Source organism: Camarhynchus parvulus, chromosome 13 (genome assembly GCF_901933205.1).
Source record: "Camarhynchus parvulus chromosome 13, STF_HiC, whole genome shotgun sequence".
In the NCBI taxonomy this organism is placed as follows: Eukaryota; Metazoa; Chordata; class Aves; order Passeriformes; family Thraupidae; genus Camarhynchus; species Camarhynchus parvulus.
In genome coordinates, this window is record NC_044583.1 from 8,839,156 (window position 1) to 8,865,825 (window position 26,670).

Below are 26,670 nucleotides of genomic sequence, written 5' to 3' on the forward strand. Positions count from 1 at the left end.
GCACAGGTGGCTCCGGGACGGGGTCCCCGAGCGGGGTCGGTGGCCGGAGCCGTGTGCGTGCCGCTGGGGGCACTATGTTCTGTTTGTGTTCCTATTTCTGGGCTGGAAGAACAAACAGGGAAGTGGTTTTTCTGCAGTCTCATTGCAGCTCACAAACAGAGCACATCATTCAGCCGGTGTTGCTCTCAGCGTCAGAGGTGACGGCGCGGGGACCGAGCGCGGCGCATCCCTCAACCTGCGGGAGCTGGGAGGAGGTGATGACCAAATACTTTCTTTTTTTTTTTTTCTTTTTTTTTTCTGCAACTTATGCAGGTTTCTGTGCCTGTTCCCTGTGGAAGTGGAGAGCACAGGCATGTATGAATTTCTCTATTTGCTTGCCACAATCCAGAATGGTTCGTTCTTGGAAACAGTGGAAACAGCCTCTGCGCAGGGTGCTGGGATGCCGCTAAAAAACCTCCAGATCGCACGTGGAGTTGATGTGCAGAAGAGTTTGCAGGGAGCTGGGAAACATCAGGGGGTTCTCCAGAGCACAGGGTGGAGGGGTCTGCAGAGGAAGATTTCTGTGCTGGCTGAAGGCTGGATGAGGCATTTCGGTTCAGTGTGGATGGGAGAGGGTGCCTGTCCCTGGCAGTGTGCCCAGCTGAGCTCAGGATCTGGGCACAGGCGTCTCTGTGTGCCAGCAGTAGTTGCCTTCACCTCTCCCAGGTTGCATGGCTGGGCAAAATTACATTCCCAAGAGCTCCTCTCCAGCCTTCCCCTGCTGTGAGGCAGGAGCAGCCGGCCTGAGGCCATCATCTCCATTGTAACACCAATCGTGGTGCTAATTTGTCCAAGGACATAGTGATTTACATTTGTTTAGGCTGATGAAGGGCCATCATCTTCCTTGCTTTAGCATTTATCTGCCTTTCTCAGCTTTGAACAAAGGCAATGCTAAACATGTGTTGGTTTGCAAGCAGTTCAGTTTTTGGTTTCCAGGCATTAGCCAGGGCTATGCCTGTGGATTTGAGTTGCAGACACTTCAGGGGGATGTTCATTTGTTTATAAAAGAAACCCACATCTGTTTCTGTTTGAATTTTTTAAGCAAGCCTACATAGAAACCTTTCACTTGGTTTCTGGCTCTGTAAAAACTAGATTTTGGGCCAAGTTTGACCTAACAGTGACCTTTTCAAAGTATTACAAATTTTTTTGGTATTTGTTTATGACTTTATTAATGATGCCATGTGGGGAATGGGTCAGTTAAAGGTGAAATTAACTTCTAATGTAAACAAAAGATTAATTTTGGAGCAGAGACGATATTTTGCGGGGACTTGAGTTGCTCAGTAGTTCGCCAGCTGAATTGCTCCTGAGAGCTTTTGGGAGCTGGAGCTCCAGCCCTGGGAGGGATGTGGGCAGTGAGCCCTCCCCACCCCCAGCCACCCCCCCGCGGGTGCCAAAAGGGTGGTGGGAGCTCAGCCACCATCAGACTTTATAACTCTGCGATACAGATGGGGAAGTGGCCCAATTACTCCTCTACAGTAAATTCCTCTCTTAAGTGCCATGTGGTTTACTACTGTTTGGCTGCTCGAGATGAGTCCCTCAGAAGCAGCATCTTCTTAGCACGGCCTGGAATGTAGCAGTTTTCTGGAATGGCCTGGTTTTGGCCAAAACTTTTGCTCCTTTCAGGCGCACAGTACTTTGTGTGCCATCCCCTGCCCAGCCTTTCAGTGCTGCTGTTCAGAGATGGCTGTACTTGGCTCAAGCCAGAATTTCATTCACAAATTTAATGCAGTTTGGTTTGGAGGATGCTGTCGTGCATCCTGCCAAACAGTGGCAAAATGATTTACTGAAGTACAGATGCTATTTTTACCTGCAATGTGAACCACTTCTGTATGTGAATATCAATTCATCTTGTTACCTAGTGAGTGTGTTAATTCTGCAGGCAGCTGTAGGACAGAAGCAGGATGCAGGGACCAAGTTCAGTGAGAGGGATGATCAGTGCATCTCCTCATATCAGCCAAAACCAGTGCCAGCCTCCTGCTACCTGAGCATTGATTGCAAACCTTTTTCCTTGCCTTGGAAGGAGAGTGATGTCAGTGATGCTGCCTTGCTGTAAAAGCAAAGATGGGAAACCTGGGAAATCTCACTGGCTGTCAGTGGCATTCCTTTGCTTCACCTCAGGTGGTTTTTTTCCCTCCTCTTGGCTTTGGCTTATTTAATCTCTGTGATTAGGAACTCCAGAATCAATAAAAGCATTGCCTTGCCTTTGTGCTCCAAATGTCTGTTTGTCACTTCAGACCAGCAGGAACCAGTTTCAAAGGCTGAGGTAGGATTTTCACTAAAAGTAAGCAAGCTGCAGTTAGAGCTATCTTCAATTTCATTTCCCCCAAGCAAAATTTAATGGCTGTTTGGAACAAGGCTGGTTTAATGACGTCTGTTTCCCCTTGAATCACCAGGGGAAAAGTATTGATATTGCCATATTCTTAGGGAGTGTTTTAAGTCACATTTTGACAGGGCAATGCCTTACCACAACACTGATAGTTAAAACGTTTAGGATATTTTGTAGTATTTTCCTTTATAATGCTGTGATAGCGCACATATTGTAAAATACACCTATTACAAGGTTTTTATATGTTTATGTGGAACATTTCCTGATGTTTGGGGGCAAATGTCATGCTGTAGCTTGCTATCCCAGTCAGTGTGCTGCTTGTACCTGTTGCAACCAAACCACACAAACCCAGTGTTTCATTATCATTCCCAGTTACCATTTGTGGAAGCAATAGTGGGTATAACATATTAACACATTCAGATTCTTCAGAAATATCTCAGAAAGTACTAGGAAGATTTCCATGAGGTTAAGATTGCTTTCTGTGGATGCATTTTGGCTTACAGCCTGTTGGATAGTTGTCTGGTCCACAGGTAGCCCTTTCCATCCAGAGCTGCCCAAGCCCTGTGTTGGGAGCCACGTTGATCAGCCACATTGGTAAAGTTTGGATTTTCAAAAGTTAAAATACCTTTCTTCTTTTTTTTTCCTGAAGCACCTACTTTGAGTTCCGAGTGCTTGGTTCCCAAGGGGTGAGTTCAGGACAACCTGCTGATTTCAGGCACTCCTGTGGCTTGTTCAAAGTCTCAAAGCAAATCAGCTGAGCTTGGAACAGGTCTCCTCATCGGTGCCGGGGTATCCACTGCTGTGATTTTAGCTCTGGGAGGATGGAGAAGTCAGGGCAGCTGAGCAGAAGCCACTTGTCCACCCCTGGGAGCTCCAGCAGGGCAGTGCACAGCGATGGGAGGTGCTTCCTGTGTGACAGATACTCCCGAGCTCTTAAAAGAAGTAGCTAGTGGCTGGATGGGAAGATGAGTCAGAGGGTAAAACCCCAGGCTTGTGGTACCCAGGGGTTCTCTTCAGCTCTGGGATGCTGGTACTTCCCCCTGCAGACATACCGAGAGTGTGCAGTTTCCATTCTCCTGTCTTCACACCCTGCAGCTGGGACAGGTGGTTCCCAGGACATCTCTTCTCCCCTCCAGCAGCACCATGGTCCCTTGAGGACATCCTCCAGTCCTGCTGGAGCTCCCTCCCTTGGCAGTGCTCTTGCAGAGGAAGAGACATTTGGATGCAAATCCCGCACAGACAAATTTCCATGCAAAGCTGAGCGATCCAAATGCACCTACTGTAACTACTGGGAGTGGGAAAAGCTGGTAGAAAGACAATTGAAGTTTTTTTTTTAAATCTGTGAGAATTGTTTTCTTGCATTTTTTTTTCAGCCTCTGGGTAGTTGTCTGTCCTCAGGGTAGGGACTGACAGGTGCTGGGGTAGGAGGGTGTGCAGATATCCAGATAGCAGTGCTTTGGTGCTGGGATGAGCTTTCTGGACATGAAGTGTAATGTTCAATTTCTTTTGTTACAGATGGAAGAAAAACGACGCAAGTACTCCATCAGCAGTGATAACTCAGACACCACTGACAGTAAGACCTTTCATTCAAAGCTTTGAACAAGATTCACCTCCAGCAGTCAAAATGCTTGAATAATTACTTTACAAAGAGTGGAGGAAACTGCATTTACTGGGAAGGCTCTGCACAATGAATAGTGTGCAGAGCTGGGTTTGTCAGAAATGCAGCAACAAGCTGATATCAATTTATTTAAACACTTGGCTGTGGCTCCTCTTAACTGATGAGAGTGTCTCCCTCGTGTGAGGAGTCTGGGTGAGGAGAGCTGCTGATTGCAGATCTGCTAACGAAGCAGCAAACACCCTTTGTAGATGAGTTGTCCTTTCCTGTGAGCTGCAGCCTGAGACTAGTTTGCTCTTGATTTGGGTTATACCGGGGGAAAGGGAAGTTTTTACTGGAGTCAGAGTAAAACTGGAGTAGTTTGCATTGTTCCCTTCTTGCAAACTGAAGAGTGATGTGGGAAAAGGGATAAGGCTCAAGCCAGCAAAACTTGCAAGCCCACGCTTGCTTTTCAACATCTACCTCACTTCATCCTCATTCAGGAAGGCACAGAAGCATGTGTTCAACAATAAACATGTGCAAATGTGCTGAATTTTGGCTCTAAATAGAGCACTCTCCTCTCCCACTTATTCCAGGGTTTCACCCGCTGCAGACATACTGCAGTGCCTCGGTGTTCAGTACCCTCCAGGCACCAGCCTAATCCCTTGTCTGGACTCTGGAGTTTCTTACTAGTTGCTCTTGGTTTCTTACAAATGTCACAGTAATTTCATCTGGGCCGTGCTGGGAATTTGCTCTCCACACTTTACAGGATCTGGCTGCTGGATATCCGAGAACGAAAGGGACTTTAGTAAAGACACTGAACTTCTGGGCTTTTTCCTAACAGGATGATGGAGAGATTACAGGGGGTTATGGAAAGGCTGATCTTGCTGGGTTTGGCTGCTGTTCCCACAGCTTCAGCCAAAAAAATTGTCAGTGTGAGTGGAGTTTGCACCACAACTGCCGACGGGAACCTGCTGTTCTGCTGCCAGCGGGGACCCCCGTCCTGCTGGAGCCCAGGGGGCTGAGCTGTGCCTGCACAAAGTGTCTCAGGCTCTGTCAACACCCTTGCTTCTCATAAAATGAAACATCTCTATCTCAGAAAGGAGTTTGTTTTGGAAGCCATGCTCCAAACTTCCCGTCTCCTAATCCCCAGATGCTCAGAGGCTTATGGAGCCGAGCTGTGCTCGCTGGCTTCCCTGCCTTTCAGGGGTAAGGCATCCTTAATCATGGTATTAAACAGCATGGCCTTATCTCTATGGGGCTTGGATATTTATGCTGCAGGTGATATCTAAGCTTTTGACAAATGCTCTCCTGCAGGATGGTTGTAAACAGAGTGGTGACCTTCTTTTTCATGCCTCTGCCAGGAAAGGGACGTTGTGGTGTGTTATCCAAGCCTGTAGAGCTGTAGCATCACATTGTAGCTTGAGAAAAGGGGGCAAGGTGGAAATTCGTGGCTGATCTCTCCATGAAAGCTGTGGAGCTGCTGCTGCTGCACTCCTTGGAGCAGCTTGCTGAGTAAAGCAGTGTGTCCATGGGGCTGCAGTATAGGAATGTCTGCTCTGGGCTTTGTCTACACAGTCCTGTTGTGCTGTAAAGTGTTATAAAGAATTTCATTTGTATGGAACCCTCTTTAATAACATCTGGCCTGCAACATCAAAAAACAAGCTGTGTTTTGGGAACAGGTGATGCCCCCACGTTTGGCCTTCATTTTGTGAAGTACAAGAAAGTGCACTGCAAGTAAAGAATACAGGTTGAGCTGGTGCCTCTTCCCCTGCCAGGAAGAGTAGACATGTGAAATTTACCTGGGCTCAGCTGCCTGAGCTGGTGGAAGAACAGCTTCCCAGTGCAGTGGTACCACAGCCTGACCCCTGAGTCAGCTCAGCTCCTGGCTCCAGCCTGTTTGGATGTTGCTTATGTGCACAGTGCTGTTTCCTCCTATTTAGCCCTCCAAAGATAAAAAAAAATCAGTGTTAAATAGGCCTATTGGTAGTTATTTTGTTGCAACCTCACAGAAACATTTTTATAAACTGTAATATGGAAGGGTCCTCATATACAGAAGACTAAACTGTCATCATTATTATACAGAAATTCCAATAATCAGTTTGTTATTTATTATTAACAAATACAGTCTTACATCTAAGTGATAATGACACAAATGGGTTGGAAATAAAGATCAGTAGTGTATGGTTCCAGCACATTTCAGGCTTTAGCTACCCTTCCCTTTTGGGGGTGGCAGCAGTGATGATACTGCACAAAAAATGTCATGTCAAGGTGTTATTCCATCTTAGTGCTGACCCAGTGGGTTGGCTGGGGCTGGAGCAGGAGGGCTGGTGAGGTAAGGAAAAGCTTTGACTCTTTCCCAGGTAACCTGTCTCTGTTGCCCTGTTGCAGGTCACACCACATCCACCTCCAGATGCTCCAAAATTCCGAATACCAAATCCCCCTGGTCACGGCAGAAGGAGAAGAAGCCCTCTGAGGTACGTGGGCTTTTAGGCTTTTCCCAAAGGAGAGGTTTCCTGTGGGACTGCACTTACCCAGATGTGACACCCAGAGTGCCCAGGGCTTCTGTGGGCAGTGGGTGCCAGGACAGGGTATCCCTGAGAAGGCAGAGCCACAACTCCCAAGAGCTGTGTGAACCCAATTCCCCTGGGGAGGGAGCTGATGGGGACACACAGTGAGCATCCCTGCTGAAGGGTGGGGGTCCTTGTGCCTAAAACCACTGGGGTCCTTGTGCCCCTCCATCCCTATTGAGACAAGTAAAAACAAGTTAAGTTTGGTGGGGCTGGGAGGTCCTACAGCACTGGGGTATCTGCATACCAAGATTCCCTGGTTTGGGTGACCTCCTGGGTGCCCTTTTATTAATGGCACAGGTCACAGCTCTGATGGCAGGGGAGGGTGATGTGGAGACTCCTCCCATGAACAAGTGGGAGGCGTGGAGAGCTGTGAAATGAGAGCCCAGCTGAGTTGCAGGGTGTGCTGTGTTGGTTTCCCCTGTCACAGGGCTCAAGGACATTAAGCTGAGGCTATCAGAGCCTGGCCTTGCTGCAGGGTTTCCCCTGGCTGGGGTGGGCAGTGCTGCCGTTCTGGGGACACTGCCCAGGTTCACCTGCTGGCTCTGCAGTGCAGGGCCTGGGCCTCGCCTGGGAGGAGCTGTTTGTCCCCAGGACTGTTGGGAGGGGCGGTGCTGTGTCCTGTTTTTCCTTTTGTGCCTCGGATACATTTCCACTAGCCATGGAAACTATACCAGGCATGAGCTGCTGTTGTAGCAACCGCAGTGTTTGGCAGTGGTCATCTTCATTTCAGCAGCAGCATGAGCAAAGCCAGAGGGACATTGTTCTCACATTCCCTTCCCTCTGGACTGGGGTCTGGAGTCAAACAGTGCTAAGTTTAGCAGCAGATGAAGCTGGCATGGCTCATGTGAACTCCCCATTTCACCTCTCCTGATGCTGTGGCCTGGTGAGCACAAACCTCTGCAACATCCTCCTTTTGCATCAAGCTGAGTAGAGATTTTGAGGTTTTCCTGTGGTCACTGCCTGAATTACAGCTGCACTTGGTTCTTACTGCTCTGATAGGTTTACATTGAAATATCTGTGTTGGCAAAGGACACAGACTGAAAGAGTTGAAGTTATTTGTGCCTTGGGTAAAGAGAGGGACTGGAAAGCTGTTACTGCCAGCTGAGTTAGTTGGAAATACTCCAGAGAGCAAGAACCAGGGGTGCAGATGTCACTGACTGCTAACAAGGCTTTTGGAAAATTGAATATTAGCACTGGTAATGTTGGGCTTTGGTTATAGATGTGTCTCTCAGTGTGGGTGTGGGGGAGATTTCTGGGAGCTGAATCCTCCTTTGGAAAGTGAAGCATTTGGGGCATCTCCTCCTCCTGTGGCGCTGTTATCCCTCTCTGAAATAACTGCCCATGCCTGTGCCTGATGTGTCCATAAAGGCCTTGGGTGAGCTCTCTAGGTGCTCTCAGGAGTCTCTGCCACAGAGATGCCTCATGTTAGATGTGGAAGATGTGACTCATGTCACAACAGTGTCACAGCTGCCACCCTGCTGCTGCCCAGTAAAATCCTTCTCCAAGAGCTGGGACATCTTTCTGCCTCACTGGTGCAGACACATTTTTGTCTTTAATATGAGTTAGTTTAATCAGCCATGTAGGATTTTACCTGGCTGCTACTGAATATACGTCCAAGATTCCAAGTGAAAATGCTTCTGGACTTGATGAAGTGTGGTAAGAGCTGGATCCAAGTTTGTGCTCTACAACAGCTGGGGTGAAAACTAGATATTAATCCATGGCACCTGGGGAGACATCAGATGCCTGCAGAGAGCTCCTCCCTCTGCTTACTGCTCCATTATCCCCTGAGGAGGGTTCTCAGTGAAATGTAGCTGTGGAACAGATAAAGTGGAGCAAAAGCTGAGCAGGTCCCAGCTTAGCAGCAGTTGGGACAGAAAGTGAACCTCTGTGGCTTATATGAACTGAGACTCTAGGGGAATTTGGGGAGGCCATGTGTGATTACTCAAGCTGGAGTTTGGCCAGGATGCTCAAGCTGACAAACCATCTTTTACAAAAGCGTGGTGGGCACACAGGCAGATGGAGCAGTGCAGATCTCAGCTGTGCTCCCCTCCCTGTGCATTGCCCCTGCACTAGCGGGTGTCTGGGTCTGCTGGAAATCAGCAGCAGTGAAACTCAGGGCTCAGGACATTGTTGGAAGTGGATGGAGTATCAGCCCAGCTGTGCAGGGAGATGGTTTGGAGATCACTCCTGAATTTCCTCTTCAACAGCATCTTCTAAACTTTTCCATGAGTGGCCCAACCTCTGCTCTTCCTGTGAGCACCCATGAACGTGTCTGGTCCAAGCACTGTGGGGTTTGGCACATCCTCCCAGGAACACTGGGGGATTTCAGGCACAGCCTGTGATGTGACCTGCATCATGTCCTGTTGGAGCAAGTGCTGAGAACTGTAAAACACAAACTACACCGCTATCAAACTACTTCACATGAAACAGTGAATCACCTTTTCTTTTGTCCATCCTGCTGAGGATGGATGTTGATCTCATCATCACTGACAGATGGAAACCACAGGAGAATAATAGGGAGAGCAGGATGAATGCATTAGCAGATATTGAACCCCCAGCCATTTTGGGTCTGGACACATCTTTTCAAACCACGACTCAAACTCCAGCTTTACATGTTGTAGCTTTATCAAGAGCTGCAGTGGGTGCTGGCGTGTCCTGAGGGATGGCCATGCTGGAGGATGGGCTGGGGAAATGGCAAATGGCCACCAACCTGTCCTGCCCTTCTCCAAGTCATGTCCCCTTTCTCTGGGAGCTGCTGTCCCAGAGGAACAGGCATTCCTCCTGACAGCCCGGGCAGGAGATAAAAAAATCGAAAGCATTAGTGTTACATAGTTATTAGTTAGGTCAGGGGGTGATGTTTATTATGAAAGACTCTGTGAGAAGGGATTAACTATACACATTAAAAACCATCGGATACAAGGCATCTGGAAAAACAAGCTTCTTAACATGGAAAAGTACTGAGCTGTTTGTAAACATCCGCAAAGGGGCCATTGCCAGGGAGGGTGATTATATTTATCTGTGCCTGTCACAGGGCTCTGCCCGGGCTCTTTCCTGGCTGTCCCAGGCACCAGCCACTCTCATCTTGGCTCTGTCCCTCACAGAGGTGCCAGTTGTCCTTCCCTGCCCCTTGCCTGGGCAGCAGAGCCTTCAGGGCTCAAACCTGGTGCTGATGGTGCCCTGGGCATGGCTCTGCTGCACTGCTCTGCCTGAAGGCAGGGATGAACGTGGGCAGCTGCCAACAGCTTCTTGCATCTGCAGTGATAGCTGTACCAATCTGGTGATTTTAATTAATGTCATTAGTGCTCGTTTGTCTCTTAACTTGTCTGCAAATGGAGCGTGGTGGCTGGTACCCATCTCCCCGGGTCCCTGCAAGGAGCTGCTGGTCATGCTCCCCACCCTGGGAGCTGGAAGGAGGGGATGCTCGCTCAGGTAATCCCTGCCATGGATCTGGATCTGCAGCAGGGAGTAACACATGCCTGAAGCATGGATTTCTGCTTCTGTTAGTGGCACATCAGTGCAATCCTGCCCCCGGCTGTAGAGCTGCTGGGGATGTGAGCACGGTTTGACTGCAGCCTTCAAGCCTCTCTCCTGTTCCTGACAGGGAACAGTTGTCAGTGTCTAAGGAGAGAATCTAAGAACAAGGCAAGTGTGTAATGGTAGTCTCAGGTTCTATCTGCCAGCTCCCAGCCACCAGCAGCCCAGGGACTCCCTCGGATGCTGCCTCTGAGTCACTGCCTTAGCTGCTGTGTTAGTCATTACCTCCAGAGCTGATTGAGATCCACAGCGCTCACCTGCACTGCTGGAATATATTTTGGAGGGACAAAAGCCTGCTTTTTTTGTGCAGGTGCTGCTCATCCCACCGGACATCCTCACTGCCCTTCTCCCTCACTCCAGACCTTCAGGAGGAGAGGGGACTGCAGCTGCAGGCAGGGCTCAGGGTGAAGGGGAAACCACAAATTTATACAATTTACATTATTTTCTGCTTGCCTTGTTTAGATATTACTTCCGTGTTTTGAAAGGCACCTTTTTATATCTCTTTACAAGGATTTAACTCTTTTCCCTTCTAAAAAGTAATTCTTACTGCATTGGATCATGGTTTTTTCCTCCTGCATTAGGTATATAATGACCCAGTGCAATGTGAATTTAGTTCCTGTGCTCTCCTGTGCTTGGAGAAGAGCTTTAATGGATGTGGCCAAGCAGGACTGGACATGCTTTTATGGGGCTGGATGGGCAGAAAATCCCTCTCTGTTGAAAGGTTTGACTGCAGTTTGGCTTTGTCTGTTCTCCCTTGCCAGTGTGGGGATAACAGATTAAAACCATTGTCTTCTGAATGCTGAGAAGGGCTGGACAAAAATGCTTCTTGTTCCTATTTTGAGTTCTGTTGTTCATTGAATCTTTTAACATCCAGCATTTCAAGAGGAAACAAGACTAGATGAAGAGATAGGAGGCTGGCTCCTCAATTGGACATGGGAGTTCAGGATTTTTTCCCCCACAGGCAGATAATATCTCCTTGCAAACACACTCCTGGCATTGCCACATTTCAAAACCTTGCTACTGAGTATCAGCTCTCTTCTCATTTTGGAAAGGGTTGGAAAAATGTGATAGAACAGCAGGGATGTAGGACTGGGAGGTCCAGAGGGGAGTGGGGTGGGGCAGCCAGGGCTGCACCCACAGAGGTGCCATCTCGAGCTGATAGCAAGACAGTTTGTACAACCAAAACCTATTCTCAGGGCTCCCATTGTTCCTGTTGTTTTCTCTTTCTCTAAAAATCCTTGTGACTCATGAGCTATAACAAACAATTTTATGCTTGAGAGAGTGAAGGGCTAAGAGAGCTGGCTGGCAATGAGGAGGGAGTCCTGTGCATGAGGCAGCTGGAGACTTCCCTGGTCCCAGTGTGGATGGAGGAAAGTGGTTGTGGCTGGGGGTATGCAGGACTCAGCTGCCAGGTCTGCAGTCAGGGAGGGGAAAAAGAGTGTTGAGCCAAAGCCTGAAGAAAACTGAAGATGTCAGTGTCAGGAAGCAGTCCCACACCTGCCTGCAGTGACCTGCTGCTGCCCCTGCTTGGGAGCAGTGTTCAGAGCACCCACTGCCCCTGCTTGCTGTGGGGGGATCATCACTGTGAGATACACGTGGCTGCTGTGGGTGTGAGGGCATCAGGGAGGATTACAGCTCTGCATCTGAGATCTCACCTTTGAATTCACTCCCTCCATCACCCAGCAGAAGCAAGCGCTGTGTTTTCTGCACACACTTCATTTTGGGCTCGTCTTCTCTTACATTGTGTACCACTGCTTTGGGAAGAGTTCTTTTCACTAAAACTTTTTAGGGACAGAGATGTTATTGTATATTAAAAAAATGGCATCCCATCCTGGGATTTGAAGGAGGAGGGGCCGAGTTTATTCCTGTGCCCCAGGAGCAAGGTCTGAAAGCTCCAAAGTCAGCTGGGAGCAGATGCAGAGGAAGATGTGTAACAGAATTCCTGCCAGCTCAGGAAGCCTGGTGTGCAGGGAGCCGGCCTGCTGGAGCCCATCTGTGTTGGGCTGAGCTGCCTGCTCCCTCTGGAGCTGGTTTCTCCTGGGCTGCCTTGCAGCAGGCGCTGGGAGCCGAGCGCCCGTGCTGGGGGTGCTGGGGCCGTGCTGGGAGTGCCAGGGATGCCAGGGCCATGCTGGGGGTGCCAGGGCCATGCCAGGGATGCTGGGGCTGTGCTAGGAGTGCCGGGGCCGTGCTGGGAATGCTGGGGCCGTGCTGGGAGTGCCGGGGCCGTGCTGGGAATGCCGGGGCCGTGCTGGGAGTGCTGGGGCCGTGCCGGGAGTGCTGGGGCCATGCCGGGGGTGCCAGGGCCGTGTCAGGGATGCTGGGGCCATGCCGGGGGTGCCAGGGCCGTGTCAGGGATGCTGGGGCCATGCCGGGCCTGTGCCGGATCCAGCACAGCAGTCCCTGCCTGGCTGCTGCTTTCAAGCTAATTACAGCCAGTGCTAGACGAGTGTTTCTTCTCATTTCGATGGAAAGCCCAAAACAGATCCAGCTCGTTGGCTCTCACCCAGGAGCTGGTTTCGTACAAGAGGGAAGTCGTTGCTGTGGGATCACTTTGGTGGTTTTGGGTGGGCTGTTTGGGCAGAGGGGAGATTTGGCAGGCTCAGGACCACAGTGCAGTCACTGGGAAAGCCAAGTCCTTGACAGAGCACATGCAGTGGGAGCTGAATGGCAGGGAGATTGCTGGCCACTTCATTAAGAGGGGTTTGTGAGTGAATCACAGAGCCTAGAAATTGATGTGAGAATTGCACGGAAAGGTGGTGGAGAGTCTCTCAGAGGGGCTGGGTGGTGGTGGGCCAGAGGCAAAGAAGGAGGAGAATGCTGGAAAGCAGCACAGCCTGGGAGTCCTTAGCTAAAGGAGGGGTGGGGAGCAGCATGTCTGATGCCTCATGGCATGTCCATCGTCCTTCCTGTTGTGGTGAGGCACTGTGTGCCTTGGCATCTCCCAGGGGTATGTGTTTTTCTCTGAGGTTGTCCAGCTGTTGGACAAATTGATGCTGGTCCGTGGAGAGCTCCCAGAGATGCCTCACAGGTGTCACAGGAAGAGGCTGCAGGGCTGTGTCCAGTGGGAGAAGCAGCAGATCCTCACCAAGGTGAAGCAGTGATGTAAAAGGTGCCAGGGGCTCAAGGAGGAGCCAAATCCAACCCTTGCCTTGCAGGTGTCTGCCATACCTGCAGGAGCATCCTTCCAGTGCCAGGCTGGATCCAAGTGACACATTGGGATGGGAACATCAGGGGATGTTACATTTAATTAGCTCAGGGTTTGGTTTTTTGGTTTGTTTTTCTGGTTTTTTTTTTTTTGAGATGTGAAAGTGACACAGCTTTTGCTTCAAAACAGCAAATTACAGAAATTACAAAAGCACTGATGTATTGTTGGGGAGCACCATGGCTATGGTGTCCCAGTGACTTCTCATGTTACTGGACTGCCAGACTGGCTCTACTGGTGTGTCAGTCCAACACCACACACTGGTGGGCAGCAAGGATGGGGAGGTCCTGGGGGTAGTCCAGGCTTGCCTGGCCTGTGGGATACAAGGGAGATCAAGGTTTTCCCCATGTTCCTTTCTTTGCCTGGAGTCTGAGCACCAACCTGGTGTGGACTCCACGTCCATTTCTTTTGGAAATATGAAGGAAGAAATATCTTGGGATTTTGAAATTTCACGTTGTTTTTCCCTGTCTTTAAAGCTGACAGTAACTAAGGGAGAGGCTGGCCCTGGGCACTGGTGTGATGCATCCTGAGCATCACTAAACCTCCATGAGGTTCCTGAGCAAGCAGAGGTAATAAAGGAACGTCTTGGTTTGGCCTTTCCCATTGCTGGCAGATCGATAGGCAATAACTGAAATCCCATTCTGGGCTGAAAGGGGAGGCCAGAGCCTGGCCAGGGCTGTGGTGGTGGCGGGGGGAGCGGGTGCAGGGCAGCAGACAAGCTGTCAGCTCCCACGGCCGGGGAGAAACAGTAAACACTCCTATTGAGGGAAAATTGCTTGTTTTCTGGTACCCAACTTTCTCTTCATCGCCAGGTCCTCGGTTCATCAGTGCCCAATTTATCCTTTATTTGGTTTTCATAAATAATTCAGAAGAGTTTGAGTAGAATAATTGAGTCTTTTCCCAACCCTAATCCCAGACAATTCAAAACAAAAAGACATTTAGATTACAATTTGAGCGTATTAGCTGTTGGGAGATTTCCAGACAACTGATCTGCTTTCCTTTACAATTTCTGTGCTGTTCTATCATTTCTAAAGTGTTCTGCTTTGATAGTTAATAATTTGAGCATATCCAGTTCTTCATGAAAAGACAGAGGCGTCGCTGTGATAAAGTGCGGGCGCGCGTGCTGCCGTCGGATGGGTGAGCTTATCTGTTTTCCAAGAAGGACTAAATAAATGAAGTAGTGAGATTGCAAATCCAGCCTGCAATGTGCCTTATCTTCAGGGAAATAGATACAATCGTGCTTATTCGGCTTAAAATTAAAACTAAGCTTCTATTCTGATGCGAGCTGAAAGGCCAGGAGGGATGAATTTGGGGAAGACTTAATGCAGGAAACCACGGGCTTGGGATCTGCACCAGGCAGAGGGAGGAATTATACCAAGGGCTGGTCCCATTGCTGTGCAGGCTCCTCCGTCTCCCTCTTCATCAGGAGGAGGAGGGTGATGGGCCAGGATTTTGACACAGTTCCATTGGTGACCAGCCCTGGTGTTACCCAAAGAGACAGGGCTTGTCTCCTCACTGCTGGTGCTGACCTAGCAAAAGAAAATGGTGATTTTTGCTTGGGGTAAGGGTCTGGGAAGGCCACAGCTGCTGTGGGTGCCTGGAGGCCTCAGGGCAGGATAATGGTATGGCTGTACCCTCCCAATGGTTGGTTGTCCTGCAAAGGGCAGTCCCACTCCCAGTCTCACTGTCAGTGCTCTCCACTGCTCGGAGCTGGCTGCCAGCTCTGGGCACTGAGGTGGAAGCAGGAGCATGCTGCCACCCTGCACTGCCAGCACTGCCCTGAGCAGCTTCCTGGCAGAACTGGGTGTATTTGCCTGCATTAAAGAAGGATGCAATGCTCCTGCACCTCAGAGCATCAAAGGAGGTGTCCTCAGGAGGCAGCTGAGCTGGCATTGAGGGAGCAGGGTACTCACATGTCAGCAGGATCCAGTCCAGGTCGTTCAGAAAAGCTTTTGGGTGCCCTGCACCTTTGGAACCATTCCTGCCTGCCTTTGCCCACAAATCCCTAGGGCATGTGTCTTCAAACCAGTGCCAGGGGAAGGGTGGATTCATTATTAGGAAAAAGTTTTTCGCTGAAAGGATGGTTAAGCACTGCCACAGGCTGCCCAGGGCAGCAGTGGAATCACCATCCCTGGAGGGAATTGAAAAGACATATGGATGTGGCTCTTGGGGACGTGGTTTAGTGCTGAGCTTGGCACTGCTGGGTTCACAGCTGGACTCGATGATCTTGTAGGGCTTTTCCAGCTGTAATGATTCTGTGCTTCAGGGATTGTCTGGTGCTGGTGGCCAGAGCAGGGGGGTGGCACTGACCCCACGGTGGCCTCAGCCCCGTGTGCTTCAGGCGCAGGGGAGCACCTCACCCACCCAAGCCAAGAGCTCTGAGGCTTGAGGGATTACTCAGGTTTGTGTTGTCCTCATTGGAGCTGGGCACTGAAACTGGGTTGAGGAGATGGTGTTGACCCAGGCTGGACCTGTCAGGCCTGTCAAGAACAGGGTGTATTTCTACCCTTTGTTTTAGAAAACACTCTACAGTGGGATTCCTGCACTTGTTTGGATACACAGACCCACACTGCTGAAGGGACTGATATCTCACATATCCCTTCTCATGTTTAATTAATGCCTCTCTTAATATTTCTTTAATTTCCCACACTGGCAGTGTGTTAAAAGGTTACTGTGATGTTTGTAACCATGGGTTTGTAACCCACAGAGGCTTAAAGGACCCTGATCTTTCCCAAACTGAGCTGACTGTAATATGTAGGCTGTTAATTATGTTTGTGGAAGGGTGTGCCAAGACTGGGTCTGACCAGCTCAAATCAGGTTTATATGACATAGTTAAAAATGTCTCCAAACAGCTGCATCAAGAGGAGAGTACCAGTGAAATTCAGAGGTCCCAACATAGCAAAGGTTGTTTATATATTGTATTAACTCTAATTGGGTTAGCAGCTGAGGCTCTGAGGATTAAACAAACTGACCTAAATACTGGTCTCAGTGGTCTTACTTAATGTCTAGTTTCCTGCATTTCAGTCGATTTGGGTTCCCAAATACTCTCCAAAGTGTGTTATCTTTGTGTCAAAAAATGTAAAACTATCCTGTATTATTTCTTGTGATTCTGACAAAGCAATTCTCATTTGGAGAGCAGACTGTGAAGAGATTAAACAATATCCAAAGAAAACACCTGATCCACCCCAGCCTTGTGGAAGGAATGCAGAAGTAGCAGGGAGGGAGTGAGATGGTGTCCAGGCAGGATTGCTGGCACTGGCAGTTATTATTCCAGCTAATAGCAGATGGTAGAGGAGAAATCATCCATTTTCATTTACAATTTATTTTTGTGCTGCAAGAGGCAGGATTGCTCGAGTCATTGCTGTCAGGCAGCCCTCTGGAAGGAAAACCTTACTTACCGTGAGGGATATTTTTAGAATGAGTTTTTCATCCCTGTGTATTGGGAGAAGATGCTGCAGGGCCACGAGTGAGATGGAGAATGAGCCTATTCACTGACTGAAGGACTGAAGGGTTTTCCTGCAGGAGGGGACCAGTGTTGATCTCACAAGGGGTTTATTGACTCAGGAAAAATCTGTGTTTGTGGATATGTAAGCAGCACCTAGATCACATTTTAGCTGGATAATTTCTGTCTCAAGCTTTTGTCTGTCCCTGTTCAGGACAATGAGGTGATGTGAGGGAGACATGAGGGTGCTTGGGGCAGTGAAGTGACCTGAAGGGGACACAAAGGTGCTCAGGATGGTGAGGTGACATGAGGAGGATATGAAGGTGCTTGGGACAAAGTGGTTCTGTCTTTCCCACATCTTCATTCAAGACAAGAACAGTTTCTTATGGCCTGTGAAGGCCAAATGCGGAGAAGCCCAGTTGCTGAACATCCCTTGGCATTTGGAGTAGATTCGTGTGGTTGTGCTGAAACCATCAATCCCCTAAGATAAAGCAGTCTATTTCTTCAGTTTAAAACTAATTTTTGATCTGCATCTTGTCCAAGCTCACACCCTGTGGCTGGATTTCCTGACTGCCCAGTATGGGGGACCTTGAAGGGGTTGCAGCTGCAGAGCTTGGGCTCCTGGCATTGCCTGGCTGGAGGGCAGTCCCTGCCTGTTGCCGTGTTCTCCTGCCCAAAACTTGCCCTGTAGGGGCTTAATTTGACACCCTAAAGCCACTCAGTTGGTGATGCAGACACCCCCTGTGCTGTGCCTTGGGGGCAGTTTCCCTGGACACCTTCCCTGGACTGTGCGCTCAGGATGGTTTGTTCCCCTGCAGGTTTTCAGGACGGATCTGATAACAGCCATGAAGATCCCTGACTCCTTCCAGCTGAGTCCTGACGAGTACTACGTGCTGGCTGATCCCTGGAGGCAGGAGTGGGAGAAGGGTGTCCAGGTGCCAGCAAGTGCTGAGGCCATCCCTGAGCCTGTGGTCAGGTAAGTGGGCAGGGTCTCCTCCATCTGGTTCTGTCCACGGGGAACCTGGTCCTGACTGGGGACCTGGTCCTCTCTGTGGGGTTCCCTCTGCCTTGGTGGGGTGCACACCATCTGGGAGAGCACATAGAGGTGATGCTCAGGATCCTGGGCTTGCACAGGGATGCTCCCACCACATCCTGAGAAGTCCCTCTCATGTGCATGGCTTTTTTTGGGCAGTGGCCAGCTGGGACAGCTCCTTGTTTGCTCTTGGTCAGGAAATTTTAAAAAAGACCTGATAAAATCGAAGGAACAGTAAGAAAATAACAACAGAAAACCGTGCAGAATGCCAGCCTGTGCCTGGCTGCTTGATGCTTCTCTGTCAGGGAGCACGTGGTTGTACCGCTGGTATTTCACGGTAGGGGAGCAGGAGTTGGCCCTGAAATTAAAAACTTCCCTCTTTACCATGTTTGTGCAGATTGGAGACGTGCTGGGCATGCTGAGATTCAGGGCTTGGGAAAAGGAGCCCAGCAAACACAGAAGCATCTCCCAAGACCTTGTAGAGACGACGTCTGTCAGCAGAGATCGGGGGCTCATTAGCTATTTTAAAATAGGGAGCTGAGGTTTAAAATAGACACTCAAACAGCTGCTCAGGCGAGAAGGAAACATGGGGGAGCTGCTACTCCCTGTGACGTGTGTGGGGGATTATCCCAGGGCAGTGGCCAAAGCTGTGGGGCAAAGGTTGGTGCTGCCGGTGGGGGGAATGCAAAAGGCTGGGAAGGGACCCCAGAACTCACAGGGTTGGATCTGAAAAGTTGCAGGATCAGACCCAAAACTCCCCACAGGGTTTACAAGAGGTTTGTATTTCTCATGTGTTCCCTTTGTGACGTGTGACACCGTGTGTGCATCCTGCAGAAACACTTGTGCAGCGTCGTGCCAGGGCGATGCTGGGGCCGCTCACGGGAGCGGGGTGGCTGCTGGGGGATGTGTTTTGCCAAGGGATTTGGGCACAGAGCAAAGGCTGGTGGAGGCTCTGCTTGTCCCACAGCAACAGCAGCTGCTGCTGCTGCAGCTGCCGATCCCGCTTCTGAAATAAACTTTTGTGTACGCTCCCCTTCCTCCCCCGGGGAAAACAGAGAAAGAAATGAAACTTTAATGAGTCTGAACACATCAAAAGGGAAGTTGTAAAGGGGGCTGTTGAGTTGATTTAATCCTTGGGAAAAAAAAAAGAAGCAACCAAAAAAAAAAAGAGAAGGGGGAAAAAAAAGCGCCTGTGTGTGAAATATCTTTTTTTAGTTGTCTTTGATAGCTAACCGCAGTCTGGCCTCGCCAGTGCTCTGCTTCCCAGCTGAGGGCTCGTGCCGGGGCTATTTCCAGCTGAAAAGTGATAGCTTGGCACTGCCTGGGCTGGCAGTGCCCACGTAGAGCTGGGAGTGCTGCTTCCCAGCAGTGGGATTTGGCATCCCAGACCTCACAGCCAGAGGCTCCTGGGGTGCAGGACAGGCTGGAAATGCTTCTCTCTTCTTGTCTCCCAGCCCTTGGGTTTGGGGGTGCTGGAGCAGCTCTGCTGCATGTTTTCATGAGTGGATATTCCTAGAGTGACACCTGGAACAGGTCACTCCCTCCCAAGTCCCCATCCCACCCTGTCCTGCTCTGGCACCCCCAGCACCATGATGGAGGTGGTGTCCCCCTTTGGTTTCTGGAGGGGACATCCTGGTGCTGCCCACTCACTTTGACTGTGAAGTTTCACTTCCAGCGTCAGTTTCTCTTCCAGTGTTATCCTCTGAAGAATTTCCTAATTCTTGGGATTATTTTACTTGTTTGATTATTCTAATTGGCACTTTTCCATAATCTTTGATGAATTGCCTTCTGAAATAGTTCCAGCTCTTTCTTCAGTACCTCAACACTGTTCTTAGTTCAAGCCTTGCTCTACAAAGCGTTTGTTTTATTTTTAAAGCAACAGGTATTAGAAAGCAATTCTTCCCTGTGAGGGTGGTGAGGTGCTGGCACAGGTTGCCCAGAGAAGCTGTGGCTGCATCTCTGGAAGAGTGTCCAGGCTAGACAGGGCTTTGAGCAGCCTGTGGAGGTCTAGTGGAAGGTGTCCCTGCCCATGGCAGGGTATTGGAACTAGATCACTCCTTTAAAGTCCTTTTCAAGTCTGTAATTCTGAAATCTGTCCCATTCACTATGACCTCTCAGATACTCATTGCTGACTCCATCACTCCCAGCTCATCCCAGGTGGATTTCTGCATCCCCTCTAGTTTGTGTCACACCCTGCTCATCCCAGGCTGCTCCTGGGCTGCTTGGAGATTGTGCTGCTTGCCCACAGCTTCAGCTTCCTCTTCTTTCTTCTGCTGTTGCTCTGTCTTGCACTGTGTCTCAATTGCCTGAACCATCTCTCTCTGCTGGCTGGACAGCAAGCACGGCCTGGAGGGCTTTGTCCTCAGATAGATGCCTATTTGGGATATTTTGCCTTCCCCAATGTGATGGGAGGGAAATGAAGAGCTCATTTTGCAGCAGTGTTAATGGTTGCACCTGGTTTGTAGCCATGATGCACTCCCAGGGGGACAGGCAGTGACACTGCCAGATTTTTTTTAATCAGGACAGAATGCACGCCAGAAGGCACAGCAGAGATGGTGTGTTCTGCTGAGCAGCTCTCCCTCCCAAAGCATCCCTGCCCTCAAGCTTTTCCCACTTGGGCCACTGATGTGAGAATGGGAGGTGGAAAGGGCAGTGTTGGGCTGCCAGGGACAGTGCAGACTGCAGTAATTTTGCTATCTCCAGGGTTAGACAACTCCTTCTTGCATCTTGCCCTGTTTTGGAGAAATGTCAAGTGTTTTTTCACAAGAGATGACTCTATTTCATCTGCCTTAAGAGAGCAGCCTTAAAAGGCCTTACAACTCCATTTACCTCCCCTGTTTAACTGCTTTAATTCACCTCAGTCTCCCTCCCAGGAGCAGCCACCTTGCTGGTCCTGCCTGAGCTGCTGCTTTTGCCCCCACCCTGTGGCTACTACCCCATGGCCTCGGCATCACTTTCCTCCTTTGCTTCCAAATTTTTCTTTCTCCCTACTCAAAAAATTTTGTCTAAACCAAACATCCTCTCTGTGTTAGCTGTGGATAATCTAAATTCCTTTAATCTGCTGAGAAAAGTCCCAGCATTGATGTTTTTTGTGGACTGGAAATGTGGAGCCCAGTGGCTGATGCTCTTCCTCACTGTCAGCGCTCTGTTTTCCCCATCAGAGGTGTAACAGAGCATCCTGCCCTTAGGGGGGGATGCCTGTGCTAATCCAGTCCTGATGTTGTCACTTCTGACAGCCACTTCCATGTGAAACTCCTGGAGGGAGGTGGGGAGGCTGGAGAGAAGACACCAGAGCCCTGGGAGCTGTGAGCAGACAAGCGCTGCCTGCAAAATAATAGCCAGCCCTTGGTGCTGCTGCTCAGGACTTGGTTCCTGGGCTGAGCCATTGGCAGCCAGCAGACTGTGCTGTGGGGTGGGAACTGCTTCCTGCTCAGGAGATGGAGCTGGTTGTCTGAAGGGTGCTGTGAGTCGGAGCAGAGATGGAGCTCATTGTGCCAAAGGTGCCATGAGCTGGAGCAGAGATGGAGCAGAGATGGAGCTCATTGTCCCAAAGGTGCCATGAGCTGGAGCAGAGATGGAGCTCATTGTCCCAAAGGTGTCATGAGTTGGAGCAGAGATGGAGCAGAGATGGAGCTCTCTGTCCCAAAGGTGCCATGAGCTGGAGCAGAGATGGAGCTCATTGTCCCAAAGGGGCCATGAGCTGGAGCAGAGATGGAGCTCTCTGTCCCAAAGGGACCATGAGTTGGAGCAGAGATGGAGCTCTCTGTCCCAAAGGGACCATGAGTTGGAGCAGAGATGGAGCTCATTGTCCCAAAGGGGCCATGAGATGGAGCAGAGATGGAGCTCATTGTCCCAAAGGTGCCATGAGCTGGAGCAGAGATGGAGCTCTCTGTCCCAAAGGGACCATGAGTTGGAGCAGAGATGGAGCTCTCTGTCCCAAAGGGGCCATGAGCTGGAGCAGAGATGGAGCAGAGATGAAGCTCTCTGTCCCAAAGGGACTATGAGTTGGAGCAGAGATGGAGCTCTCTGTCCCAAAGGGGCCATGAGCTGGAGCAGAGATGGAGCAGAGATGAAGCTCTCTGTCCCAAAGGGACTATGAGTTGGAGCAGAGATGGAGCTCTCTGTCCCAAAGGGGCCATGAGCTGGAGCAGAGATGGAGCTCTCTGTCCCAAAGGTGCCATGAGCTGGAGCAGAGATGGAGCAGAGATGAAGCTCTCTGTCCCAAAGGTGCCATGACTTGGAGCACAGATGGAGCTCTCTGTCCGAAAGGTGCTGTGCACTCAGCCACTGCTGCTCTTTTCATCTCCCTCCTGGCTGCTTGGAAACCAGCTCTGGGTTTTGTGCCTCCAAAGCTGAAAATGAGGTTTTTAAAACATTTTGTTTTACTGGAGCTGTAAAATGTCAAAAGCTGGGGTAGAGGCAGAAGGCAAGAGCTGTATTTTAAGGAATGCTTCCCTCAGAAAGCATCTGTCTCAAAATGCCTCCACTAAGAGCCACCTTAAACTTCAGGGTCCTTTCTAGGTTAGCACAAATTGCAGTGCAGTTGTGAGGAAAGCAGGGGAGGAAGAGGTGCAGCATATCTTGGCTTGTTGTCTCAGGAGGGTGCTGCTGGCAGCCACCTGGATGCCAGGGTCATCAGAGGCAGCACAGGACATCAGCTGTTTCCTCTCCACGATTACTTCTGGCTCACAGCTATTCAAAAGGGTTTTATTTGAACCTGAGAATTTTATTGGCCTGAGAATTGCCCAGAGCTTGAAGGGCTCCTGTGTGGAGATAAAAGCCACTTCCAGTCAGATGGGAGCTGTCAGAGGAGTGAGGAGTCAGGGCAGCTTTCCCTTGCAGCAGGCAGGCTGGCATCCCCTGCCCTGTGTCTGCTGGCCACCCACCTGCAGCGAGGGTGGTGGTGACCCTGCATCCCCTGTGCTAGACCCCTTAGTGGAAGGATCTCCACTGGGTTTTTTGGACCAAATCTGAGCCTTACAGCCCCTGTGTGAACTCTGCAGTTATTTTACAGTTGTGTAAACAGAGGCACAGAGATTTCCAGCATGAGGAGATCCAGATGCAAGGTCCCAGTCTGTTGTGGGGTGCAATTGGGTGTTGGAGGCAAAGTTGGCTCATCTCAGTGCAGGTTCAGGATTAAACAAGGTAAAATAAGAATAAGAGTTAGCAGTTTGGGAGCATCAGGGGCTTTGGGTACGTCTCCTCTTGTAAATGGGAAGATGGGAAAAACTCAGATGAGTTTTGTATTCCCAGAGTCACACCATAATAAACCCCAAAGGCCATGGACTTTGCTGGTTGATGAGTGCTCGTAGGAGGCTGTGAAGCCATTTTTGAGCAGTGGATGTGCCAGGGACCTGGGCTTGTCCCTTCCTACTGGAGGCAGTGTGTGTTGAGCTTGCACAGCAGAGCATCACTTCCTAAAGCAGCGGCACCTACATGGGATTTTATGCACCTGTGCGGGTTTTATTTCCTCCTTTATTTAATGATTTAATGTTCTTGGCATGTGGCTCCTTCCCCAGGCTGACAGGGATGCAAGCAGGATCTCAAGGTGGCTCTTGGATCTCGCATTAAGCCACATTAGTATGTGCTGTAGATTCTGTTTCCTGTGAATTTGCACACAGCGGGAGGACGAGCAGGAAGGCTGCTTCTTGCTGGCAGCCTTCCCAGATATTCTTGGCATTGCAGATCTATACTTGCATCGTCGCTGTGGCCCTGTTTTAACAGAAAACAGAAAGTGCTGTGCTCACAGGAAGGCACAGCCCCGGCGGGTGCCGGCTCGGCCACGGCGGCACCGGCGCGAACACCGTGTGCCGTGTCAGCACCATGGCCCTGTCCTGTTCTGTCCTCCCTCAGCCCCCTCTGCCCTTCTCTGACAGCCACACACAGGTCAGGCTGTGCTCAGGGGGCACATCCAGGTGCAGGGCTGGCTGGATTGGGTGGTGTGGCACTGCCCACTCGGTGTTCATCTCCTCCGGGCTGTTCTTCACTGGACTCCCATCAGGAGGTGCCCCCACGTCTGCAGGAGTTCCAGCAGCTCTTTCCCAGGGTGTGCATTGCTGGCAGGTCGTGGTTTTGTGGTGCCAGTGTCACTGGCAGAGGAGGCACACGGAGCAGGTCTGTCTGTGGGAAGCAGTGCTGGAGATGAGTGTACTGAGGCAGGGAGAGGAATGAACTGGTGCACCAGCAGTGGGTGTAGGACTGGGACACATCCCTGCCCCCATCTTGCACTGAGAAGACACCTCAGCTCCTCCTCACAGGGCTGGGTGCTGCATCCAGAGCACGCAGCAAAGGGAGGAAACCCCTGCAGGAGCAGTCTGTGCTGCAATGTGGAGCATGGTAGCCTGAGGAAAGGTGGCCAGGCTGGCCTGGCAGCAGGGTGGCACGATGCAGATGTCCCAGCTATGCCTGGAAGTCACCTCTCTGTGTCCCCTGGGAGTGCTGGCTGGCAGCCAGGCTGTATCCCTGCAGTCCCAGCCCGGGGAGGGCTCCCCGAGGCTGCCTGCTCAGTGTGTACTCCATGAACCAGCACACTTTGTTCTCACTGCTCACATTGGACTTCCTCTCCTCGGTCGGCGACGCAGGCTGGCTGTTGACTCATCAGCTGCTTCCCTTGGGCTTTGCTGCAGAAGGGGCAGGCAGGATTCTGCAGCAGTTTGAGGAGCTTTTGGAGCACAGCTTTTTTTTCTTTCAACATAATCCTTTTTTTTTTCCTTTTTTTTTTCTCCTGTTTTTTTTCTCTTCCCTCCAGCTCATCATGAAAAATGTGTGAGTTCAGAGCTTGCAGATGGCATGCTGGCGATTTTACAAAGGGCTATTTCTTGGGTTGGTTATCTCTGTTCTGTGGCTGCCTGCCCTTGAATATGCCTGGGTTCTGGTATGCTCCAGAAATACATGTACACTTCCCTCAGAGGCTGTGCTCTGATCAAAAGAAATGAAAATCCCAGTTGCCCTAGGCCTAAATGTTTTGATCACAAGCCCTGGGCTGTGTGTGGGGAGAGGAAGGCTCCCTGCCTGCCCATTCCTGGGGACCCCCACAGTGACAGCTGGCTGTGGTGAGGATGGGCTGGCCAGTGGCACTGATCCAGGACTGCAAAATAATCCCAGTGATGTAACATCAGTGAGTTTGGTCTCCACTGGCAAAGGGAGGTTTCCAGTCAGATCTGCTCAGGCATCCCTTCTCCCTGTAGGCAGAGGGGAGGGATGGTCTGTGCACAGGGTGGTCTGTCCTGCCAGGGCTTCAGGGACCTGGGTTAGGGTGGGATGAATCACACCAGGGCAGCAGAGGGTCTGGGCCATGCAGAGGATGGCACTGGTGCTGCAGAGGGGGCACTGGTGCTGCAGAGGGTGGCACTGGTGCTGCAGATGGGGCAGTGGTGCTACACAGGGGGGCACTGGTGCTGCAGAGGATGGCACTGGTGCTGCAGAAGGGGCCGTGGTGCTGCAGAGGGTTGTTGGCTCGTGCCCAATGCCTGTGAGTGCTTTGCAAAGGAGTGAGTGTGATTTACTCTGCCTGTTACTTGTCATCATTTCTGGTTTACTCTCTGCTTGACAAGTTCTTGTGTGGGCTTTCAGCAAGTCCTCACCTTTATTAGTTTGCTATGGGAAATGTGTTAATCCAGCCTGTTCTTACCTCATTCTGAGCCACTTGGACTTTTATTTTGAATGTTTGCTAATCTTCCCAGTGGATGCCTGTGGTTTATACTGGATCAGGCGCACAGAAAGTCAAGTGTACTTCAGCAGCAAATGTATAGCACGAGTGAGCTGGATTTCCTGCTGCTCTGTAACAAGGTTTACAGCTCTTGGGACCCACTCTGGTTTGGTAGAGCCTTGGGAGCCTCCACATCTCACTCCATTGCCTCTGCTCTCCATCCAGAACCGTGGATTTATTGTGTAGCCAGGCAAACCCCAGCAGCTCTGACTGCTGGGCTTGCAACCACAGCCCTAATGAAATCACCTCTTAGTGATTTAGTGCACCTTGGGTCCCCTTTGAACAATGCAAGCAACTATTGCTTTTAAGTGCTCTCCAGAGGGATAGCCCAGCAGCAGGAACAGCTGCTCAGTTCTTGGGGCTGCTCTGGGTAATCCTGTTGAGTTTAGGTGAGGTGTTGCTGGAAAGTGAGCTTCACTTTGTTGCCAGGCCTTGGGGAGGTGGAGGAGAACTGCAGGTGGTTTCTCTCAGTGCACTTGAAGAAGATCTGGAAAAGAAGAAGATCTGATCTAGTTGAAAGTGTCCCTGCTCATGGCATGGGGCTTGGATTAGGGGACCTTTAAAAGTCTCTTTCAATTCAAACCATTCCGGGGTTTCATGAGGTGCACCCAAACAAGAGCAGCTGCAGGGGATGGTGGAAGAGGCAGATGGATCCCTCCTTGTTCTCTGGGATGGGCTGTGAGCTGCTTGGAGTGTCAGAGCTGTTCTCATGTGCTTCAGGGTTCAGTGTTAGTTCAGTGATCCAGAACACATTAAAAGGGTCTGGGTGCTGCCTTTTCAAATTCCTCAAAGCTTTGCTTTCACTGGGCTGGGTTTCTTTAAGGAGACCCATGTGAACTCACTGTGCTGGTGGATGGGAGTTGTCATCTTGTGCCTGTGTCTGTGTTTTGAGCTTTGCCACACTCAGCTCTGTGAGTAACAGTGTCAGGGGGATTTGTGCAGTTCTTGGTCTGCTGTGGCTCATGCTCAGACCATGGCAGGTGCAGAGCTGCCACCATTGCTCATGTCTTCTGTTTCTGGTCTCCATTAGTAGGTGGATACAAAGGCAAGTGGAGCTGTTTGCATTACTGAAGTAATTATGGAAACATTATCTGGCTGGGATAATTAATTCCAGATGCTTTAATGTTAGTAGCTTGGCTTAAGTTACATAAAGAAGCAACTTTTTTTTTTGTCTTTTTATATCCAGAAAACACACACTCAAGTGTCCCTGGCTTCTCTA

General features: G+C 50.3%; 1 protein-coding gene across 3 annotated transcripts in view; it reads left to right on the top strand.

The window, feature by feature from the left end:
* The window catches only part of JADE2 (jade family PHD finger 2), a 74,223-nt gene that overhangs the window by 2,854 nt on the left and 44,699 nt on the right, over window positions 1-26,670 (top strand). For 2 of the 3 annotated variants that reach the window (XM_030957549.1, XM_030957551.1), the window contains exons 2-4: window positions 3,881-3,938; window positions 6,351-6,436; window positions 17,529-17,686. In XM_030957549.1, coding sequence (XP_030813409.1) covers window positions 3,881-3,938; window positions 6,351-6,436; window positions 17,529-17,686 — 302 coding nt within the window. Of the gene's footprint in view, window positions 1-137; window positions 255-3,880; window positions 3,939-6,350; window positions 6,437-17,528; window positions 17,687-26,670 lie in introns of all 3 variants that reach the window. The other variant, XM_030957550.1, reaches the window with a different exon arrangement.